The sequence below is a fragment of the Schistocerca piceifrons genome, chromosome X, assembly GCF_021461385.2.
Source record: "Schistocerca piceifrons isolate TAMUIC-IGC-003096 chromosome X, iqSchPice1.1, whole genome shotgun sequence".
In the NCBI taxonomy this organism is placed as follows: Eukaryota; Metazoa; Arthropoda; class Insecta; order Orthoptera; family Acrididae; genus Schistocerca; species Schistocerca piceifrons.
This window is the reverse complement of record NC_060149.1, coordinates 386,106,391-386,124,370: the sequence shown is the minus strand read 5'-3', so window position 1 is coordinate 386,124,370 and position 17,980 is coordinate 386,106,391. Positions and strand designations below refer to the sequence as shown.

The 17,980-nt window shown below is 37.3% G+C and overlaps 1 protein-coding gene across 1 annotated transcript in view; it reads left to right on the top strand.

Moving 5' to 3' along the window:
- LOC124722372 (IQ and ubiquitin-like domain-containing protein) overlaps window positions 1-17,099 on the top strand; it is a 210,393-nt gene extending 193,294 nt beyond the window's left edge. The window contains exon 9 of the mRNA XM_047247547.1: window positions 17,007-17,099. Within this exon, the coding sequence (XP_047103503.1) occupies window positions 17,007-17,099 (93 nt within the window). The remainder of the gene's footprint in view (window positions 1-17,006) is intronic.
- Window positions 17,100-17,980: the final 881 nt, after the last annotated feature.

Below are 17,980 nucleotides of genomic sequence, written 5' to 3'. Positions count from 1 at the left end.
AAAATATAAGGCCCTGATTAACACAGTAAACACTCAAACTCAAGCACAGAATGACCAACATCAAACCAAACGCATCTAAATAGCATGAGCATTGCAAGTGCTGAGATTCAAACTGTCCTAGAGCCACAGGTAATACATTCATAAAAGTACTGTGATATGTTAACAATGTAAGAATAAACAGGGTGCAACAGTCCTGATAGGCTCCTAATGAAAGAGAATGTTTTATGCTCTTCTTATTTTTTAAAAAGAAATGTGGGACTGAAAAAGTCCCATCAGATCATAATGTGTTAACATGTGTTTAATTAACATGTTGTGTTGTTGGGTGTACTAAGATAAGCGTAAAAGTTATGTTAGGAATACATGAAGAAGAAAGGGACTTCAACAAATTTTAGTGATTGATTGCATTCCAATTTACTGGAGAGATATGGGCTGATTAATCATTTGAATCTAGCACTTAAACAATTATTCAGCCATTTGTGTGGATGTTATATATATTGTGCAGACAATCATGTTATAGGCTATGTACACACAAATCACACACATACACTCAAAACTGTCTTCATATAACAGCTTTTGAGAAGTACCAGCTATAGTATTTCACAGGCATGGAAGAAGTACTATTCACAGTCACACATTGGTACTTCAGGTTTACAGTTAAGCCCTTCTATAACTACAGCTGTAAACAATCTGCAACAACATTTGCATCCACCTGGACCACTGGGAGAGACAACTGGAGTAACTTGATTCTTGATGCACTCAGTTCTTGGTGGAAACATTGAATCGTTTTGGAATTGTTAAATTATTATTGTTGACTGCACTCTGTTATCACCTGTCATCACTTTTATTGTTATTATGATATTTGCTTTTTATCAATAAGTAGGTTTTAATTCTTTTCTTATTCCATGTTTATATATAGGCATTTACTTAACAATGAAATTCGTGCCTGGATCAAAATGCTCTGCAGTGTGGAAATGGAAGAAATCATATTAATGGATAAATAGTGATTCTCAAGATAAATTCAGTGTGATAAACCATATTAGAAAAGATTATTAATATACTGAAACTATGTTAATTAAAGAAATTTGAATAAGGTTAATGAATGATGACAAATTTTTCTTGCAAAAGAAATACTTCTGACAAATGACAGTTGTTGTTGTTGTTGTCATTGTTGTAATCTTCAATCTGAATACGGTTTTGGTGCTGCTCTCCATGCTACTCTATCCTGTGCAAGCCTCTTCTTCTCTGAATAACTACTGCAACCCACATCCATTTGAACCTGCTTACTGTATCCAATTCATGGTTTTCCTCTGCAGCTGTTAACCCTCCACACTTCCCTCCAATACTAAATTGGTGATTTCTTGATATCTCAGAATGTGTCGTATCAGCTGTCCTCTTCTTTTAGTCAAGTTAAGCCACAAATTTCTTTTCTCCCCAATTCTTTTCAGTACCTCCTCATTAGTTACATGATCTACCCATCTAATCTTCAGCATTCAAAACCTTCTGTTATCTTCTTCTTTGAACTGCTTTTTGTTCATGTATCACTTCCATACAAGGCTACACTCCAGACATATGATTTCAGGAAGACTTCCTAACACTTAAATTTATATTTGCTGTTAACAAATTTCTCCTCTTCAGGAAACCTTTTTTTGCAATTGACAGTCAATGTCTTTTATCCTCTGTACTTCAACTATCACTGACTGTCATCATTGACTATTTTACTGCCCAGTTAGAAAAAAATGCATCATTTATTTTTAATGTCTCATTTCCTAACCTAATTCCCTCAGCATCACCTGATTTAATTCAACTACATTACACTACTCATGTTTTGCTTTTGTTAATGGTCATCTTACGTCCTCCTTTTGAGACACTATCCATCCAGTTCAACAGCATTTCCAAGTCCTTTGCTGTCTCTGACAGATTTGCAATGTCACTGGCAAACTGCAAAGTTTGTATTTCTTCTCCCTGAAATTTAATACCCTTAAAAAATATTTCCTTGTTCTCCTTCACAACTTCCTCAATGTACAGACAGAATAACACTGGTGATAGGCTACAACCTATCATACTCCCTTCTCAACCACTGCGTGCCTTTCATTCCCTTTGACTCTTATAACTGCTGCCTGGATTCTGTACATGTACATTTTAAATAACCCTTTGCTTCTTGCATTTTACCCCTGCTACCCCCAGTAATTTAAAGAGTGCATTCTTGTCATTGCCAAAATCTTCATTCAAATCTATAAATACTATAAACATAGATTTACCTTTCCTTAAGCTATCTTGTGAGATAAGTTGTTGGGTCAGTATTGCCTCATGTGTTCCAACATTTCTCTGGAAATCAAACTCATCTTCCCCAAGGTTGGCATCTACCAGTTTTTCCAGTCAGCTGTTAATAATTTGTGTCAGTATTTTGCAACCATACTATTAAATTGATAGTTGGGTAGTATTAACACCTGTCAGCACCTTAAAGAAATATATCTTTTATGCTTTCTGTTCACATCGTCTCAGCATTTACCAAAAGAGAATTAGTGGTGATGGGTGCAAACTAGTGAGAAGAGACAGACAACACTTCACCAAGCGAAGTGACGCAGTGGTTCGTACACTGGACTCGCATTCGGGAGGATGACGGTTCAATCCCACATCCGGCCATCCTGATTTAGGTTTTCCATGATTTCCCTAAATCACTCCAGGAAAATGCCGGGATGGTTCCATTGAAAGGGCATGGCTGACTTCGTTCCCTGTCCTTCCCTAATCCGATGAGACCGATGACCTCGCTGTTTGGTCTCTTCCCCCAAACAACCCAACCCAAGACAACACTTCAATAAATTTAAATAAAAAAGTAATTCTTGTTAAATCTTGTTAAACATAAATTTCTAATGTAACACCTGTTCTTAACCTTTTAAGAGCAACCAAAAATCCATTTTTAATGCCAGATGTTAAAAAAATCATACAGTGAATAAATACACAAATTCTGAAAATACGTCATTTTTATAAATATACTATTTATTCGCCTCTCCTTGAAATAAGATATGTTTTTTGTCTACAAAATAGTTGGTAACCATAGTCATGCTACATGTATAACTGAAAAGGCTGAAAAGGTATGTACATGAACTCACTCAAACCCATAGACTGAGTGAAAACGTTCATATAACTGATTTAACTGTTACAGTCTTGAGTCAGTCGGTTGTCTTACATTGAGTGAAACCACAAAAACCTAGAGAGTGACTGAAAACCATTCATGATGCAGATGTGGTCGCTGACACTATTTTCATTCAGTTGTTTCATTCAACTGAAAAAATCAACTGAACAAAAAATAACAGTTGACTGGCCAAGTGGTTGTTAAAATCATTCAGTTCTTCCATCACTAAAAACAATGAACTAGAAAAACATGTATTCACTAACAGAAATTTATTACAACTTATCACTCCAACCTTACAAAGAAAGTCTATTTTAACTAAATGAGAAATAATATAACATGAACCTGCCCAAAACTTCACAAATCAGTAAGTCATCATATACTTTTTACTATGAAATGACCTTTGTCCATGTACAGTTCTGTCATACTCAAGAATCATTTCAGGACTACTATAACAGTGTGGCAGTCTGGCAGTGGGAATAGATGCATAAAATAACACAGTTAACAAATTATTCAATGCCACATTAATGTATCGAACTGTATATTTACAAAAAAAGTCTGCAAAAGCAAAAAAATGGAATATTAATGAGTGTGCAGGTCCAAAGTTCATAAAATTTTCACTTCTATGTCTGCAGGGTGCTGAACTGAAAATGTGAGAAGACTTGTGATGGAGATATTTTGTTAAGATTTCTTTGCACATTTTTCAGTCTGACTGTTTACACCTTGGCTAGTGAAGAGGTAAAGCTGACAAAATATACTGGATCCCCAGCAAGATTGAAACTGACAGATAAGTTTTTACGAAGCAACCACATTAGCACTGTGCTAGTGAGCTGCTGCCGCATTACCGCTCTCATTGCCAGACTGATGGATAAGGCAGCTAATTTTCAATTTTAAAGATGAGATTAGTTGTAACTTCTGTATAGAACAAACTTTCCTGGACTCAAAAACTTAATTTTATTAACTCAATGTCACACTTTAAGTGAGAATCACTCAGAATATCTAATCAAAATAACAGCAAAATGTCAACTGATAATCTAGCACAATTTCATAAAGTAAGCTAGCGACTGCAGGGTGGCCAAACATATTCTGTAATATTGCCAATTTTCAATTATAGTAGTACCAAGAGGAAATGCATCCATAACTCATCTGTTTCTTGAGAAGGCTCAAATCATTCTCACACTTAAGCAGAGCATTGTGTAAGACAGTGGGTGTTCAGAGGTGCCATTTACACAGCTGCTGAGTTGACTGAGGGCCAGACTACCAAACAAATAGAATAATGGTTTCTGTTTCTGCATTTCTGTACCCAGGGCAAGGTACTAAAGCATAGTTACAAATAACATTCAGATGCAACGACTAGAAATTGTACATCATAGATTAAGAGGGGAATAATTTGTTTGGGTTCCCCTCTTCTTCAGTAGATGTCATAATTATTTTTGTTTTTCCCATCTTAAATATACTACACACTACGAAGATCATTCATCAGAATTATTCAGGATTTTTAGCAGAGTATTTCCAATTGTTATATTGTCAACATTACAAGCAGATAGTACTTGTTCTTTTGACTATTATTGATTTAAAGACAATGTTGTATGAGAATGTTTTCATTAAAAAAAAAAAAAAACAACTTAACAATGTAGCACTGAATAAAAATGCTAACATCCACAGGGAAATTTCATAACTACAAACAAAGTTTGAAATTAAGAAAATTAACTGTGCATGGAACCATGTGGTATGACAGAAAAAAAGGTTCAAAACACCATGAGGAAATGAAAAGAGTGAGTATATGCTGTGCAAGTTCAATTCCACCATCTGCTAACAGGAATGGAGAAGCAATTGTCATAAAAAATGTAATAACCAACATGAAATACAAACTGTAATTTCTATATTGTGTCATTCTAAAGCATAACTGTCTTTCAATATATAATAAAGAAAGAAAAGTATCATCTACGGTACTCAGAATGATAACTATATAATCACTGCTGATGCTGTATCAGTAAATGCAAGAAAAGCATCAGATGAATGAAATTTCAAGTCTGCAGTACATCTAAGATGCAGGGCCACACAGTAAACTCAATTTTGGTGCTGGTGACAGTGGGCTAAGACCAGAGTTGTTTTGTCTCCCTGTGTAAATCAAATTAAAAAACAAGGTGTAGAAAACCAAAATAATGATAAAAGGCTCACAAAGCTGAGCATGGAGTGGAGTTTCTAAAGAGCACCTTGCAGCTGGCACAGTTCATTCTTAATTTAGTTCTTGATCAATTTATACTAGCAGCACCTATATGTTGTCGGAATATTCATGTAAGATTGATCAAGCTATAATTGTTAGAGCAGAATGCCACGTTAGTAATCATCTCTTTTTTGGCTGAATATGATTCAGCTGGCATTAATTTTAATTTCAGCCATCCGCTGACAACATATAGAAAGAGTTCTGACCTGTTGTTGTTGTTGTTGTTGTTGTTTTGTGTTGCCTGCTTCTTGAAATTAACCAAGTAGTGTGTCAGTTGACAAACAAAATTGAATGCAGACATGCACAAAGCTCTTTACTGCTGTATTTAACTCTACTTAGTTGCATGCTATACTGTATAATAATTAGTAAACTAACATAGAGTTCAATCTGCTGTGATCTTAGTGACAGCAAGTATTTAAATGAAAAAATAATAAAGTAGAGCTTGGAGTGTGGATTATACACAGTGACCCACAACAACATCTGGCAACATGAATGCAACAGTACATGCAGGAAGACTGTGCTGGAATGGCTGGAGATATCCATGTGCTACTGATTCATGGTGCCAAACGACATCAGTTTGGCATTCATCCTGAATACATGATTCATATGGGAAGATTTGCTAGGAAATGGTTGGCAGAATTCTCTGCTGACATCCTGCTGACCAGCCACCTACCATCAGAGTTTAAGAGGATGAAGATGTTTTCTATTTTGAAATGTGGTAAATTCAGCAACCAGATAAAATGCTGTCACCTGATAGCCCTCCTGAGCTGCTGTTATGTGCTGAAAGGCTGGACTATGACAGAAAAAAATGGCTCTGAGCACTATGGGACTTAACATCTGAGGTCATCAGTCCCCTAGAACTTAGAACTACTTAAACATAACTAACCTAAGGACATCACACACATCCATGCCCGAGGCAGGATTCGAACCTGCGACCGTAGCGGTCGCGCGGCTCCAGACTGTAGCACCTAGAACCGCTCAGCCACTTCGGCCGGCACAGAAATAATAGTGCTGTTCTAGAGTACATTCCAACTGATCAGACAGACTTCAGACAAGGGCACAGCTGCTGTGACCCAGTGTTGTCTCTTACATCCTTCGTAGAGGCAGGGTTCCAAATGAAGCTAAAATTATCCAAAGTGTTGTTGATGCTATGTGGAGGGAAGGCATACTCTATAAACTTTTCATATTATACTGTGTAGAATGATTGTGTAACTTCTTAACAGCAAGCTAAATAATCAGAAACTCCAGGTAATCACTGGAAGTTGGTTCAGCAAGGAGAGGAAGTTCAACAATGGATTATCCCAAGGATTGGTTCTCTCACCATTACTGTTCAATCTGTAGCTATCTAACCTTCCTGACACTTCACTCAAAAAATTCTGCTATAAAGATGACCTGACTCTTACTGTACAGCATAAGGAACTGGAGCAGAGAGAAGAGATAGTGACCAAAGACTTGCCATTGCTGGAGACTTATTTATAAATCTGGAGATCCCAAATGAGTATGAGCAAACCAGAGGTGTCATGCTTCCATTTAAACAATCATCTGGAAAATATGAAACTGAACATAAGTTTCAGTGGTAGAGATTTCATCATTATTGGAATCCAAAGTACCTAGGCTAAATAAATAAATAAAACCACAATATTTAAACAGTGGTAATTGAGAGTATAAGATTATAACCCAGACTTAATTTTTGATTGTGAAGGAATTGTTGAACAATGTGGGAAAGGCATCAACACTCCTATACTCTACAGATCCATTATTTGCCACTTAATTGCAGCAGTAAGCCTTTTCTTTTACAGATGACTGTGACTGCACTGTGGAGATAACAAACAAGAGTTGTAGAACATCACCCCTTTCCCCCACTGGAATTCCCATAAATTATGCACCTGCACACAGTTTAATGTTCTGTTATCTGAATACTGTTCCTGTTTGAACAAAACCTCTTTGGTGAAAATATGTTTACAAAGGGCTTAATACTGACAGTGTTAGTGTTAAGCAAACAAAATTGTTTTCTCTTACCCTCTCAAGTGTCTGACATGCCCAAAACTGGTCTGAAATTTTGAAAGTATTCCAAAATTTTAAAAGCACCTTCAAGACATCTCTCTGGCACATAAAGTTGTCTCTTGAAACTATTACTCATCAATTCTTGCATAATTGAAAAGATAGGGAGCATATAAATATAGCAATAACATACCAACAAATAGAAATAGAGACTATCAACCTCACACTGGCGTCGCCATGTAAAAATTGCAAAATTATTGAGAAGTCAAAAAACAGTAAAGCAGAGGTTTTAGGTAGCATTAGAGCGAAAAAAATTAAACATTTTGAGACCAAAACAAAAACGTTGCTTCTGTAAGTTTTTGTATATCAGTTCATCCCTAAATTATGAACAAAGCTCAATTACATGTCATTGATGTTGTTTTCAAGTCTTTAGAGACTCACTTCAGTAGTTGAAGGCACTCAGGTATGGATGGGTGTGATAAACTATGACATGGATCCATACATTAAAGATCGCTACTTTATTTACATAATGTATGTACAGTGTTGTGAACAGAACATCTTAACGTACACAGGTTGAGTCAAGACTAAACTGGCAGAGAGTATCTGCTCAGTAGTCTGAGATGTGGTGTTGGGGAATCTCGCTGGCTGAGTCCCCACAGAATCCCCTCCTTCCTGGTACTGCAGAGGTGGGATGAGGAGAGTAGAGGAGTGGAATGTTGGTGTAGTCATCTTTGTGCAGGTGTACATGACCAACCACTTCATGGCTGGTTGTGAGACAGGGTGTAGGTGGAAAATTTCTCACTGGGTGGAGTTGCAGTTGCACATAACCAGCTGTGCTGTAAGTATTTTTGTTGTGAAGCATAAACAGTTCATTTCTTGCAGAGGTCATAGAGTATGAGTCATCACATTGAGAAGTCATAACTGTGAGAGGGGCACAGATCATGTGCCCTGCACTGCATTTGTCATCTGTTATGAGGGAGTGTTATTTGAAAGCAGTAAAATGTATACTATGACTTGGTCACACATCTGTTACAGCTGTTCAGGAGGGGACACATGTTCATGGAGTTGGCTTCTTGTATGTAAAAATCTATCCACTGGATGTCAGTGACACTGTGGTATGCTGCTGGAATGTCTTAGTCACTGCAGTAACAGTGTTCTCCAGGTGGCACAAATGCTGTAGTACGATGTCATTGGGGGTGTTGTTGTATCCAGTAGGTGAGTGCCTTGAGTAGTATCTTCGATTTAGCGTGTGTGATGTGGGTGGTGGAACTTGGTGGAAAAGTGTGCATGGCCATTGGCATTTGCGTGCAGAAGAGCAGAGATGCAGGTAGAACCAACATAGATGTGTGGCATGTGGCAGGAGACCAGCATCCTCCATGCAGCTAATCAGTATGTCATGTGGCCACTGCTGTAGGGAAGTGTTGTCCTCTTGCAAGGCAATGATCAGGCCAAATCCCATTGTCTCAGTGTTGTTCAGATGGAGACATGGTATCACAGCTGACTACAACAGTGAAGAGGTGGTGCCAGCTTCTTTAGTGAGTGTCAGGTGAAGTCATGATACCTTGGCCAGCTTGGATGGCATGGTGACAAGAGAGTGATGATCGGTGATGGCCAGTTGAATTGGTGGGTTCTTGCCATTGCAAGGCAAGTGGAGGTTCTGGTAAGGCAAAGTGGCTTCCATTGTTGATGGTGGCAGCTTCACATTATCAATTGTACAAAATAGAAGGGTGAAAATAATGTCCAAGCACTGTTCAACTGGTTGAAAGGCACAATCATGAAAATGTTTACTGTCCATACGCAGTACAGTCCAAACAGTAGGGCCAATAAGAGTACACAGTCTAACTAATTGGATAGCATGTCTCCATCTGGCACTGTAATGACACTTCATAGTTGAATGCAAGTCCTGTGAAGAGTGTTGAAAGTGCCGTTGTGAAGCACTAAACATGTCAGTTATATATTCCGTGACCAAATGAGCCATTTCTTGTGCACTGATGGAGGGCAAGACACCATAGATGCACTGGGTGGTCAGTGCACTACACAATTCTGATTTTGTTTCAGGTCTGAACACAGTTTGATGCATTGCACATGAATGTTCTATGTCATAGCATGGCACGTATAACAAGGATGCAGGAAAATCCCTGTCAGTTCACATAAAATGCATAGTAGTGGAGTGTGATAATGGCAGCATTGTTGTTCTACAGTAACTGGTTCTGTAGTACAGCAAGAAAATACAGCACAATGCAGTAGTCATGTGTCACCAGTGTGGAGCTCAGGTACGGATGATGGGTGCAATAAGATATGACACAGATCTATACATTATTTAAATCATGTATATGCAGTGTTGTGGACCAAATGTCCTAAAGTAACACAGGTCAAATTCGGACTAAACTGACAGAGAATATCTGCTCTGCTTCACTCAAAATTCAGATATCTGTTGGGGAGTCTCGCTGATTGAGTCCCCACAGGTGATAAAGTCATCTCTTTAATAGCATTATAAACTCTGTAACAATCTGACTGCATTTGGATAAGTTCCAAACAGCCATTTAATCCCACAACTAGCACTCTGAAGTTTCATTGGATGTAACAGCAAAGAAAAATTCTCAGGACCACAGCTCATAAAGAAGTGTCCAAATGTAACAGGAAATCAACCATCTCAGTTCTTGTGGGGAAAATTATGATTTACTCTTGCTTTAACAAGCCTTGCCTTGCTGATTTATATGAGCAGTAACTCCTCAGGCTTGTTGTTTGCTGCCTTTGAGTGATAACACCAGCTCCTTTATGTCTACTACTTTGAAAACTGCAATTGTCAGTCACCGATCACCACTCAAATCTGTTGCCATAAAGTTATATACTTCCCTCTGTGATAAATCACAATACTTGCCTTAAGGAGTAAGAATTATAGACGAAACTTCATGCACGCAGATGGGAACATAACTTATGAGGAAGAGAGATTAGGATTTAATGTCCCATTGATGATAAGGCCATTAGAGATGGCATAGCGTTTAGTTCTTGCATACTTTCCATACTCAAAACATAGCATGGCCAAAATCAGTAGACCCCAAGTATCAAACTTGATAAACTGATATGCTCCTGGAATTAGTTACCACATCCTTTGTCCCACTTGACACTAAGACCTCTCCTCATCCCACCATGAGGGGCAACCACTGACTCATTGTTTCCACATATTGCCAGTGACCCATGAAAATGTTTAAAATATGAAAATGTTTACCAATTATGCCCATAGCTACAGCTTGTTTGGCATCTCACTACAACCATGGGCCTGTCAGAAAAGTTGATAATGGGAAACTGGAATTGCATGTATAAATTTGCAGCCATTTCTGGTAACTTATTAAATGATGGCAAAGGAATCTCATCATAGCATTTTACTCAATGCTTGAATGAAATGATATGTGCATGATCTTGAATAGCCTACAGAGGTTTATTGTTGCAGCTGGCTCTTTAGAAGTAACTGAAAATGAGGGACATCGTACCATGACACTGGGATTCTAATCTGTTTGTAACAAGCTATATGAGAGACAAAATATAGATTATTTCTTGCATTGTGTAAACCTCTAAAGTGATATAAAAATCCCAGTGATATAAAAATCTGACATATGATGCTGAATATGATTCAGAGTCTTCTGACTACATTTGTACTTTTGGAAGTACTAATACTAGATCAGTTTTCAATTCCTCAGCTGTGATTTAACAGGGGGAGGAGCAGTGGGGGATTTAGTGCTCCTTATGACCTCAGAACTTGAAACCTAACAAGATGGAAGAACTCTACTCGTTCTGATACCACTCCTGATATAAATATTATTTTCTCTCTTTTTTATTTTACACTACTGGTAATCTGTTACTGGTACATATAAATAAAATATCAAAATTATTTGCTAAGCTGTAATTTTCTAATCCTAATTGTGGCTGATAATAACAGTATAAATATTTTGTGTAGAAACATTTTCTTTAAGGAAATATTCATAACTTAAGACACATGAAAACCATGTTTCCCTGCAAATCTAACCCTGCTAATAATTATTTCAAAGCCTTATATTTATGATGTGTAAAGAATGTTTTGTACTTTTTTCTAAATTTTATAATTCAGATAATACTAGTCCTTAAAACCATCATTGTCACAGATGCATTTAAATTTCAGAATGTGAACCTTTCAAAAACCCAGTGTTCCACATATACATCTACATGCATGCTCTGCAAGCCACCGTATGGTGCATGGTGGATGGTGGATGATACCTTGTACCACTATTAATCATTTCTTTTCGTGTTCCACTTGCAAACAGAGTGAGGGAAAAACAACTGTGTATATGCCTCCATATTAGTCCTAATTTCTCTTATCTTATCTTCATGATCCCTACACAAAATATACATTGGTGCCAGTAGAATCATTCTGCAGTCAGTTTCAAATGCCAGTTCTCTAAATTTTCTCAATAGTATTCCTCAAAACAAACATCACCTTCTCTCCAGGGATTCCCACTTGAATTCCCACAGCATCTCCATAACACTTGCATGTTGTTCTAACCTATTGTTAACAAATCTAGCAGTCTGCTTCTGAATTGCTTTGATGTCTTCCTTCAATCTGACCTGGTGGGGATCCCAAACACTCAAGCGGTACTTGGTAATGGGTCATATTAGTATCCTATACATGGTCTCCTTTACAGACAAACCACATTTTCCTAAAATTCTCCTAATGAATCAAAGTTGACCATTTGGCTTTCCTACTAAAATCCTTATGTACTCATTCCATTCTATATTGCTTTTCAATGTTACACCTAGATATTTAATCAATGTGACTGTGTGAAGCAGTACACTACTAATGCTGAATTCAAATATTATGGAATTGTTTTTTGTACTCATATGCATTAACTTATATTTATCTATGATAAAATCTTCTCGGGTTGACAACTGAGTCAATGCGTTGTTCTCCAGCAATGTTTCAGTAAGTTGCCATCTTCAGGCAAGTAAGAAACTTGCTGAAATGTTGCTGGAGAACAACGCATTGCCTTGGCTGTCAACCCTAGAAGATTTTATCATTGAGATTTGCTGAGAAAGCCTTCATTCTCATATTACATTTATCTATGTTTAGAGCTAGCTGCTATTAATCACATGAGATAGAAATTCTGTCAAAGTCATCATGTATTATCCTACATGAATGTATGGTGTCTGTTCTTTCAGAGATGTCCAAAACAACATACACCATGCAGAATCTGCAACTGTGATACATATAATGTAAACTGAAGGCGGAGGGGAGAGAAAGGAAAGGAAAGGGAAGAAACTGTTGATGACAGGTGAAATGGGACTTTATGCATAATCAGCAGTGATGAATGAAAATGTGTCCTGGACCAGGATACGAACCTGGGATCTTCCACTTACTATGCAGTTGCATTAACCACTGTGCCAGCCAGACACAGTGCATATCACAATTGCATAGACTATCTCAGCATCCCTCTCAGCTGACCCACAACCCATCTAGCACCACCTATCCACAGTCCCCATCCATGTCCTCCATGCTTGTTACTTTGAGATCCACAAAGGAGGTCGAATGAATTGTGCATCCACAATGAAGGTGGTGGGTTCATTGCACAGTGAGGTGAATCAGTTATATGAATGCATGGTGTCTGTTCTTTTGGACATGTCTGAAAAAACAGACACCACATGGAATCTGCAGCTGCGATACATATTATTTAAATTTCAGATACGTCCAAAAGAACAGTCACAACAGCTTTATTAATTGATTCACCCCAGTGGGCAATGAATTGACCACCTTCAGTGCAGATGCACAATTCATTTGACCTTCTGTAGGAATCTCAATGTAGTGGCATGGAGGACATGGACAGGGGCTGTGGATAGTCAGTGCTAGGTAGGAATGTGGGTCAACCATGAGACATTCTTAGATAGTCTGAGCAGTTATGATAACCACTGTGTTCTGGTGGTGGAATGGTTAACGCAACTGCATAGCAAGAAGAAGATCCCAGGTTCGAATCTCAGTCTGGCACACATTTTTGCTCAGCACTGCAGATTCCATATGAAGTCGTGGTCCAGCTGACATCAATAGTTCCTTACATTCCCTTTCCTTTCACTCCCACCCACCTGTTGTTTACTTAATATCTTTCTTCAGGCGCCGGCCGAAGTGGCCGTGCGGTTAAAGGCGCTGCAGTCTGGAACCGCAAGACCGCTACGGTCGCAGGTTCGAATCCTGCCTCGGGCATGGATGTTTGTGATGTCCTTAGGTTAGTTAGGTTTAACTAGTTCTAAGTTCTAGGGGACTAATGACCTCAGCAGTTGAGTCCCATAGTGCTCAGAGCCATTTCAACCATTTTTTTCTTCAGGCACTCAAAATGACACCTTTCTGTACACAACAGCATCATCAGCAAACAGCCACAGATTTCTGCTCACCCTGTCGGTCAGATCATTTATGAATATAAAGAATAATAGTAGTCCTGGATTCTAACCAGGCCTGCAACTTATTTGTTTTCAACTCTTTCAGTTGTTGTTCTATGTCCTCCTTTGGGAGTCTGAGCAGCGTTCAGATGGCAGTATGTTTGTATGATTCTCCTGTGTGAATTATTTCTTAAATCTATTAGCCTAAATTTTTTCTGTCCAAAAATATTACTATTAAAAAATTTTAGTAAAATATTTTAGATATAGAATTTAGGTTTCCGGAAATTTTATACAACAAGGATAAGAGAGTGCACCCATAAAAACAGAATCTAGCATAAAAGCCATTTTAAGAATATGTTTCTATTGGTTAATAAGAATATGTTTTTCAAAGTGTAAGAGCTCTGTATTCTAACACCTTCCAAAAATCTTCCTACACAAATCTTGAAATAGGTGCAGTTTGTGTTCAATATTTGATGAGTATTCTATGAGTTTATCCACAAGCTGATGAACACCAAAATGTTCTATGACAGTAAAAGTGCATCACTGAAATTTAAATTCAACAGTGTTGACTTGATTATTTAAAAGTACTTTAAGCACTTATCAGTTCATCCACTGATTAAGAAATAAAACATCAGTTATGACAGGTAATGTCACTAATGTTACAAACTGTGGTTAAAATGCCTTCATTTGAATACAGTCATTAGTGAATGAGGCTGTTTTGAAGCTGATGTAACATCAAGAGAACTTTTCTGATGGTTTTGGTGAAAATTATGCTTACAAGAACATTGGTTAGGATGCAGGGTAGTAATAATAAGGCCATAGGGAGCTGGAGTACTGCAAAGGCCCACCATCATAAGTAGTATTCTGCTTAAGTGAAAGAAAGGTTTGGGCCTACTGAAGAAACAAATTTGCTGTGGAAACATATTATTCATGCTGCTTGTGCTGTTGAGATGTGGAAACATTGCAGAATATTTTTCAGTGATGATCTACTTATTTCCTAGAGTGAGGCTGAATTATCCTATTAAATTCACTTGATATTTTTTTTATCATTTCATTTCAGTAAGGTATTTTGAAAGATTTCTACCTAAGCTGTGACACGAAGTTAACAATTGTTTACCAGTGTGGTGGGAAGATGGTCACTTCTGAAGTGAAGGCTGCCTTAACTGTCAGTTACAGTCTTGCTGGAGAACTACACTGAGCAGTCATTATCCCTCTCTTAAGAGCTTTCGAATGCCCCCACAAATAAAACTCTCGTGGGTTTAGGTGCAGAGAGAATGGAATCCAAGGAATTGATTTGCCTCTACCTATTCCTCTGTCATGAAATCTATTATTTGGCACCGAGCGAGGTGGCGCAGTGGTTAGACACTGGACTCGCATTCAGGAGGACGACGGTTCAATCCCGCGTCCGGCCATCCTGATTTAGGTTTTCTGTGATTTCCCTAAATCGCTCCCAGCAAATGCTGGGATGGTTCCTTTCAAAGGGCACCGCCGACTTCCTTCCCCGTCATTTCCTAATCCGATGAGACCGATGACCTTGCTGTCTGGTCTCCTTCCCCGAAACAACCAACCAACCTATTATTTAGCAGCCTACAAGTATTAACACTGAAATCTGAGCAGCTCCATTGTGCATGAAGTACATGTTTTGGTACACTCGTAAAAGGAACTCTAACATAGAAATAAAGCATTTCTGGACCCATGTTCATATAACTCATTTTATTCCTCTATGTTTAGGAATGTTTGTGATTCTTCAATTTCTACAGGTGTATGTTATGACAAAATAAATCTTGGGTGAACAGTCTAGTATGAGTGTGCATAGTGTCCTATGCACACTCATACTAGGCTGTTCACCTGAGATTTATTTCGTCTTAACATACGCCTGGAGAAATTGAAGAATCACATCACATACCTCTAAGGGGAAGAGATGTATCGCAGCATGAAAAGGATCGACAAGCTGCGTCATCGGAGAAGTCGTCTACTGAGGTGTCCTATGCACAGGCTGTTCACATGAGATTTATTTCGTTGTAGGAATGTTTCCTGAAAGCTTGGCCCTACCTTTTTGTTACATCCAGAATATCACACATTTTGGACATCCCACATGCCACACTATTTTCTAACATGCATAACATTGCTAATTACCTTCAAATATTAGAAACTTAACACATAACCTCAAGAACACTATTAGACTTCAAACAAAAAATGGCAGTTAGTAAATACATTCATAGTAACATGTGAATCAGCATGCTAAACAACAGTGCTACAAACTTACACACCAACCTAATGTTTTCAGGTGAATTTTAATTGTGATTACATACTTCAATATTCCCCATGCCATATGCTGCTTGAGCCATTTTCACAGCACTGTTGTTACTGCTCAGTTTATCATGGATATTTCATATGGAAAGTCACAAAACAACAATAAATAACTTTAAGCTTGCCAAAGCAACAGCAGCAACATATTCTGTAGCTCATTGGTGTAAGGAGCAATACTTTTGAAAATGTCAGTTACAGGGATTTTGACTTCATTCAGGAGCAGACATCTGCTGCAAAGAACACAAACTGCCGTGCAGAAAGTGTTCTGATATGGAAAGGCACCCATAATATCTTTTGCATAAATGTTTTAGGTTTTGCAATTACTGTCACATCAAAAAATTAAATATATAATCTTTGCACTTTTGTGCGACTTTTACTTTTACCATACACATAAAATGGAATTTTTAAAACTGAAGGACTAACCTTGAACTCTCGCTGTTGTATGTAAACTGCATACCATTAGTCCACAACCAGATATAGCAGCAGAACAGTCTGAGTGAAAGACAACACTTCCTCTAGATATTGTCATGGCCTATAACATTGCTAGTTCATGCAAATGATGAGACTTTGGATTGTATGTGAAGACAAATTTATAGCGATGTTTAGAGGACAACTCAGATTTAGTCACTGCGGTGGCCAAGTTTTGTGTCAGAGACTTCACATTACCATGTGTTGAGCTGTAGACATAAATTGAACCTAATTAAAAATGATGTTATGAATCTGTAGTAATTGGCAAACCAATCTTTAACTTATGCAATATATGACAAAGTTTATTCATTACTAGCATAGTAAATATGGATAATAATTACATAAATAAAACTCCATATAAGCATGTTAATGTGCTGAAAAACATAGATATTTGAAAATTTGCTTTAATTTTAGAGTATTCATTCCGATGTGACTTAAATATTTACAGACAAATTTTCTTCAATTTTTTTCCAGACATATGTTCCTGAATTCATAGAACAAGTTGAACACAAACATATGTTAGCTAAAAGACGTTTTGACCGCTTAGCAAAAATTGTGTTGGGGTAACCATGAAACTGACAGTATGCAAAGACAGTATTGATTTGTAGGATATGAGTTTATTATTTCCCTAGAGCAAAACAGTGCATGGTTCAGTTCATAGACCTGACTGAATTATAAAGCATAAATTTAAAAAGGCATTATTCTCAAACAAATAATTAGTCCAAGTTTTAATCATTAAAAGTGAAGTCTGGAAAAATGTTACTATTTTTACTGAAGTTTGTTATTTTATGGAGTAGTGTGCAAAGGTATAAATTAATATATGATTTAGTTATGCTACAGTTCCTACTACAGGTACCATATAATATTAAATAATAAACAGTTATACTAAGGAAATAATGTAGTATCATTGAATAATTTGTACTGTAAACTATATAGAAAGGTTCAAGAGATAATATAATTCCCATACAGTTGATTATATATTATGATTTGGATTTTCCTATGGAAAACAGGTATATAAATTAAACTAATATATTCTGGACATCATATAGTCTGAAATGTAACAAAATATATCCATAACAATTTTCTGCTACTATTTCTAATTAAAGGGGTGATTTGTGATTAATGATACCACACATATTTCTGATATCATTCAGGTGCATCTATTGTTTTTGGTTTGAGACATCAATATTTCAATCAAGTATAGCTTTATAATTACATGTCATTGTCAGTGTTATAATAGCTGATCTTAAAATATAGTGTTGTAGTCTTCTTTAGGAAAACTTTTTATTTGATAAACTCACAAGGAAGGATGCATCGATTACTAGTTTCATTAGAAGCCAAAACATCTGTGTGAGGAATAACTTTTTTATCCTAACCAACCAAAGATTGGCTACCTACCCTTTCTGTAGCGGTTATACAACACACCACACCACCTCCCCCACATCAGT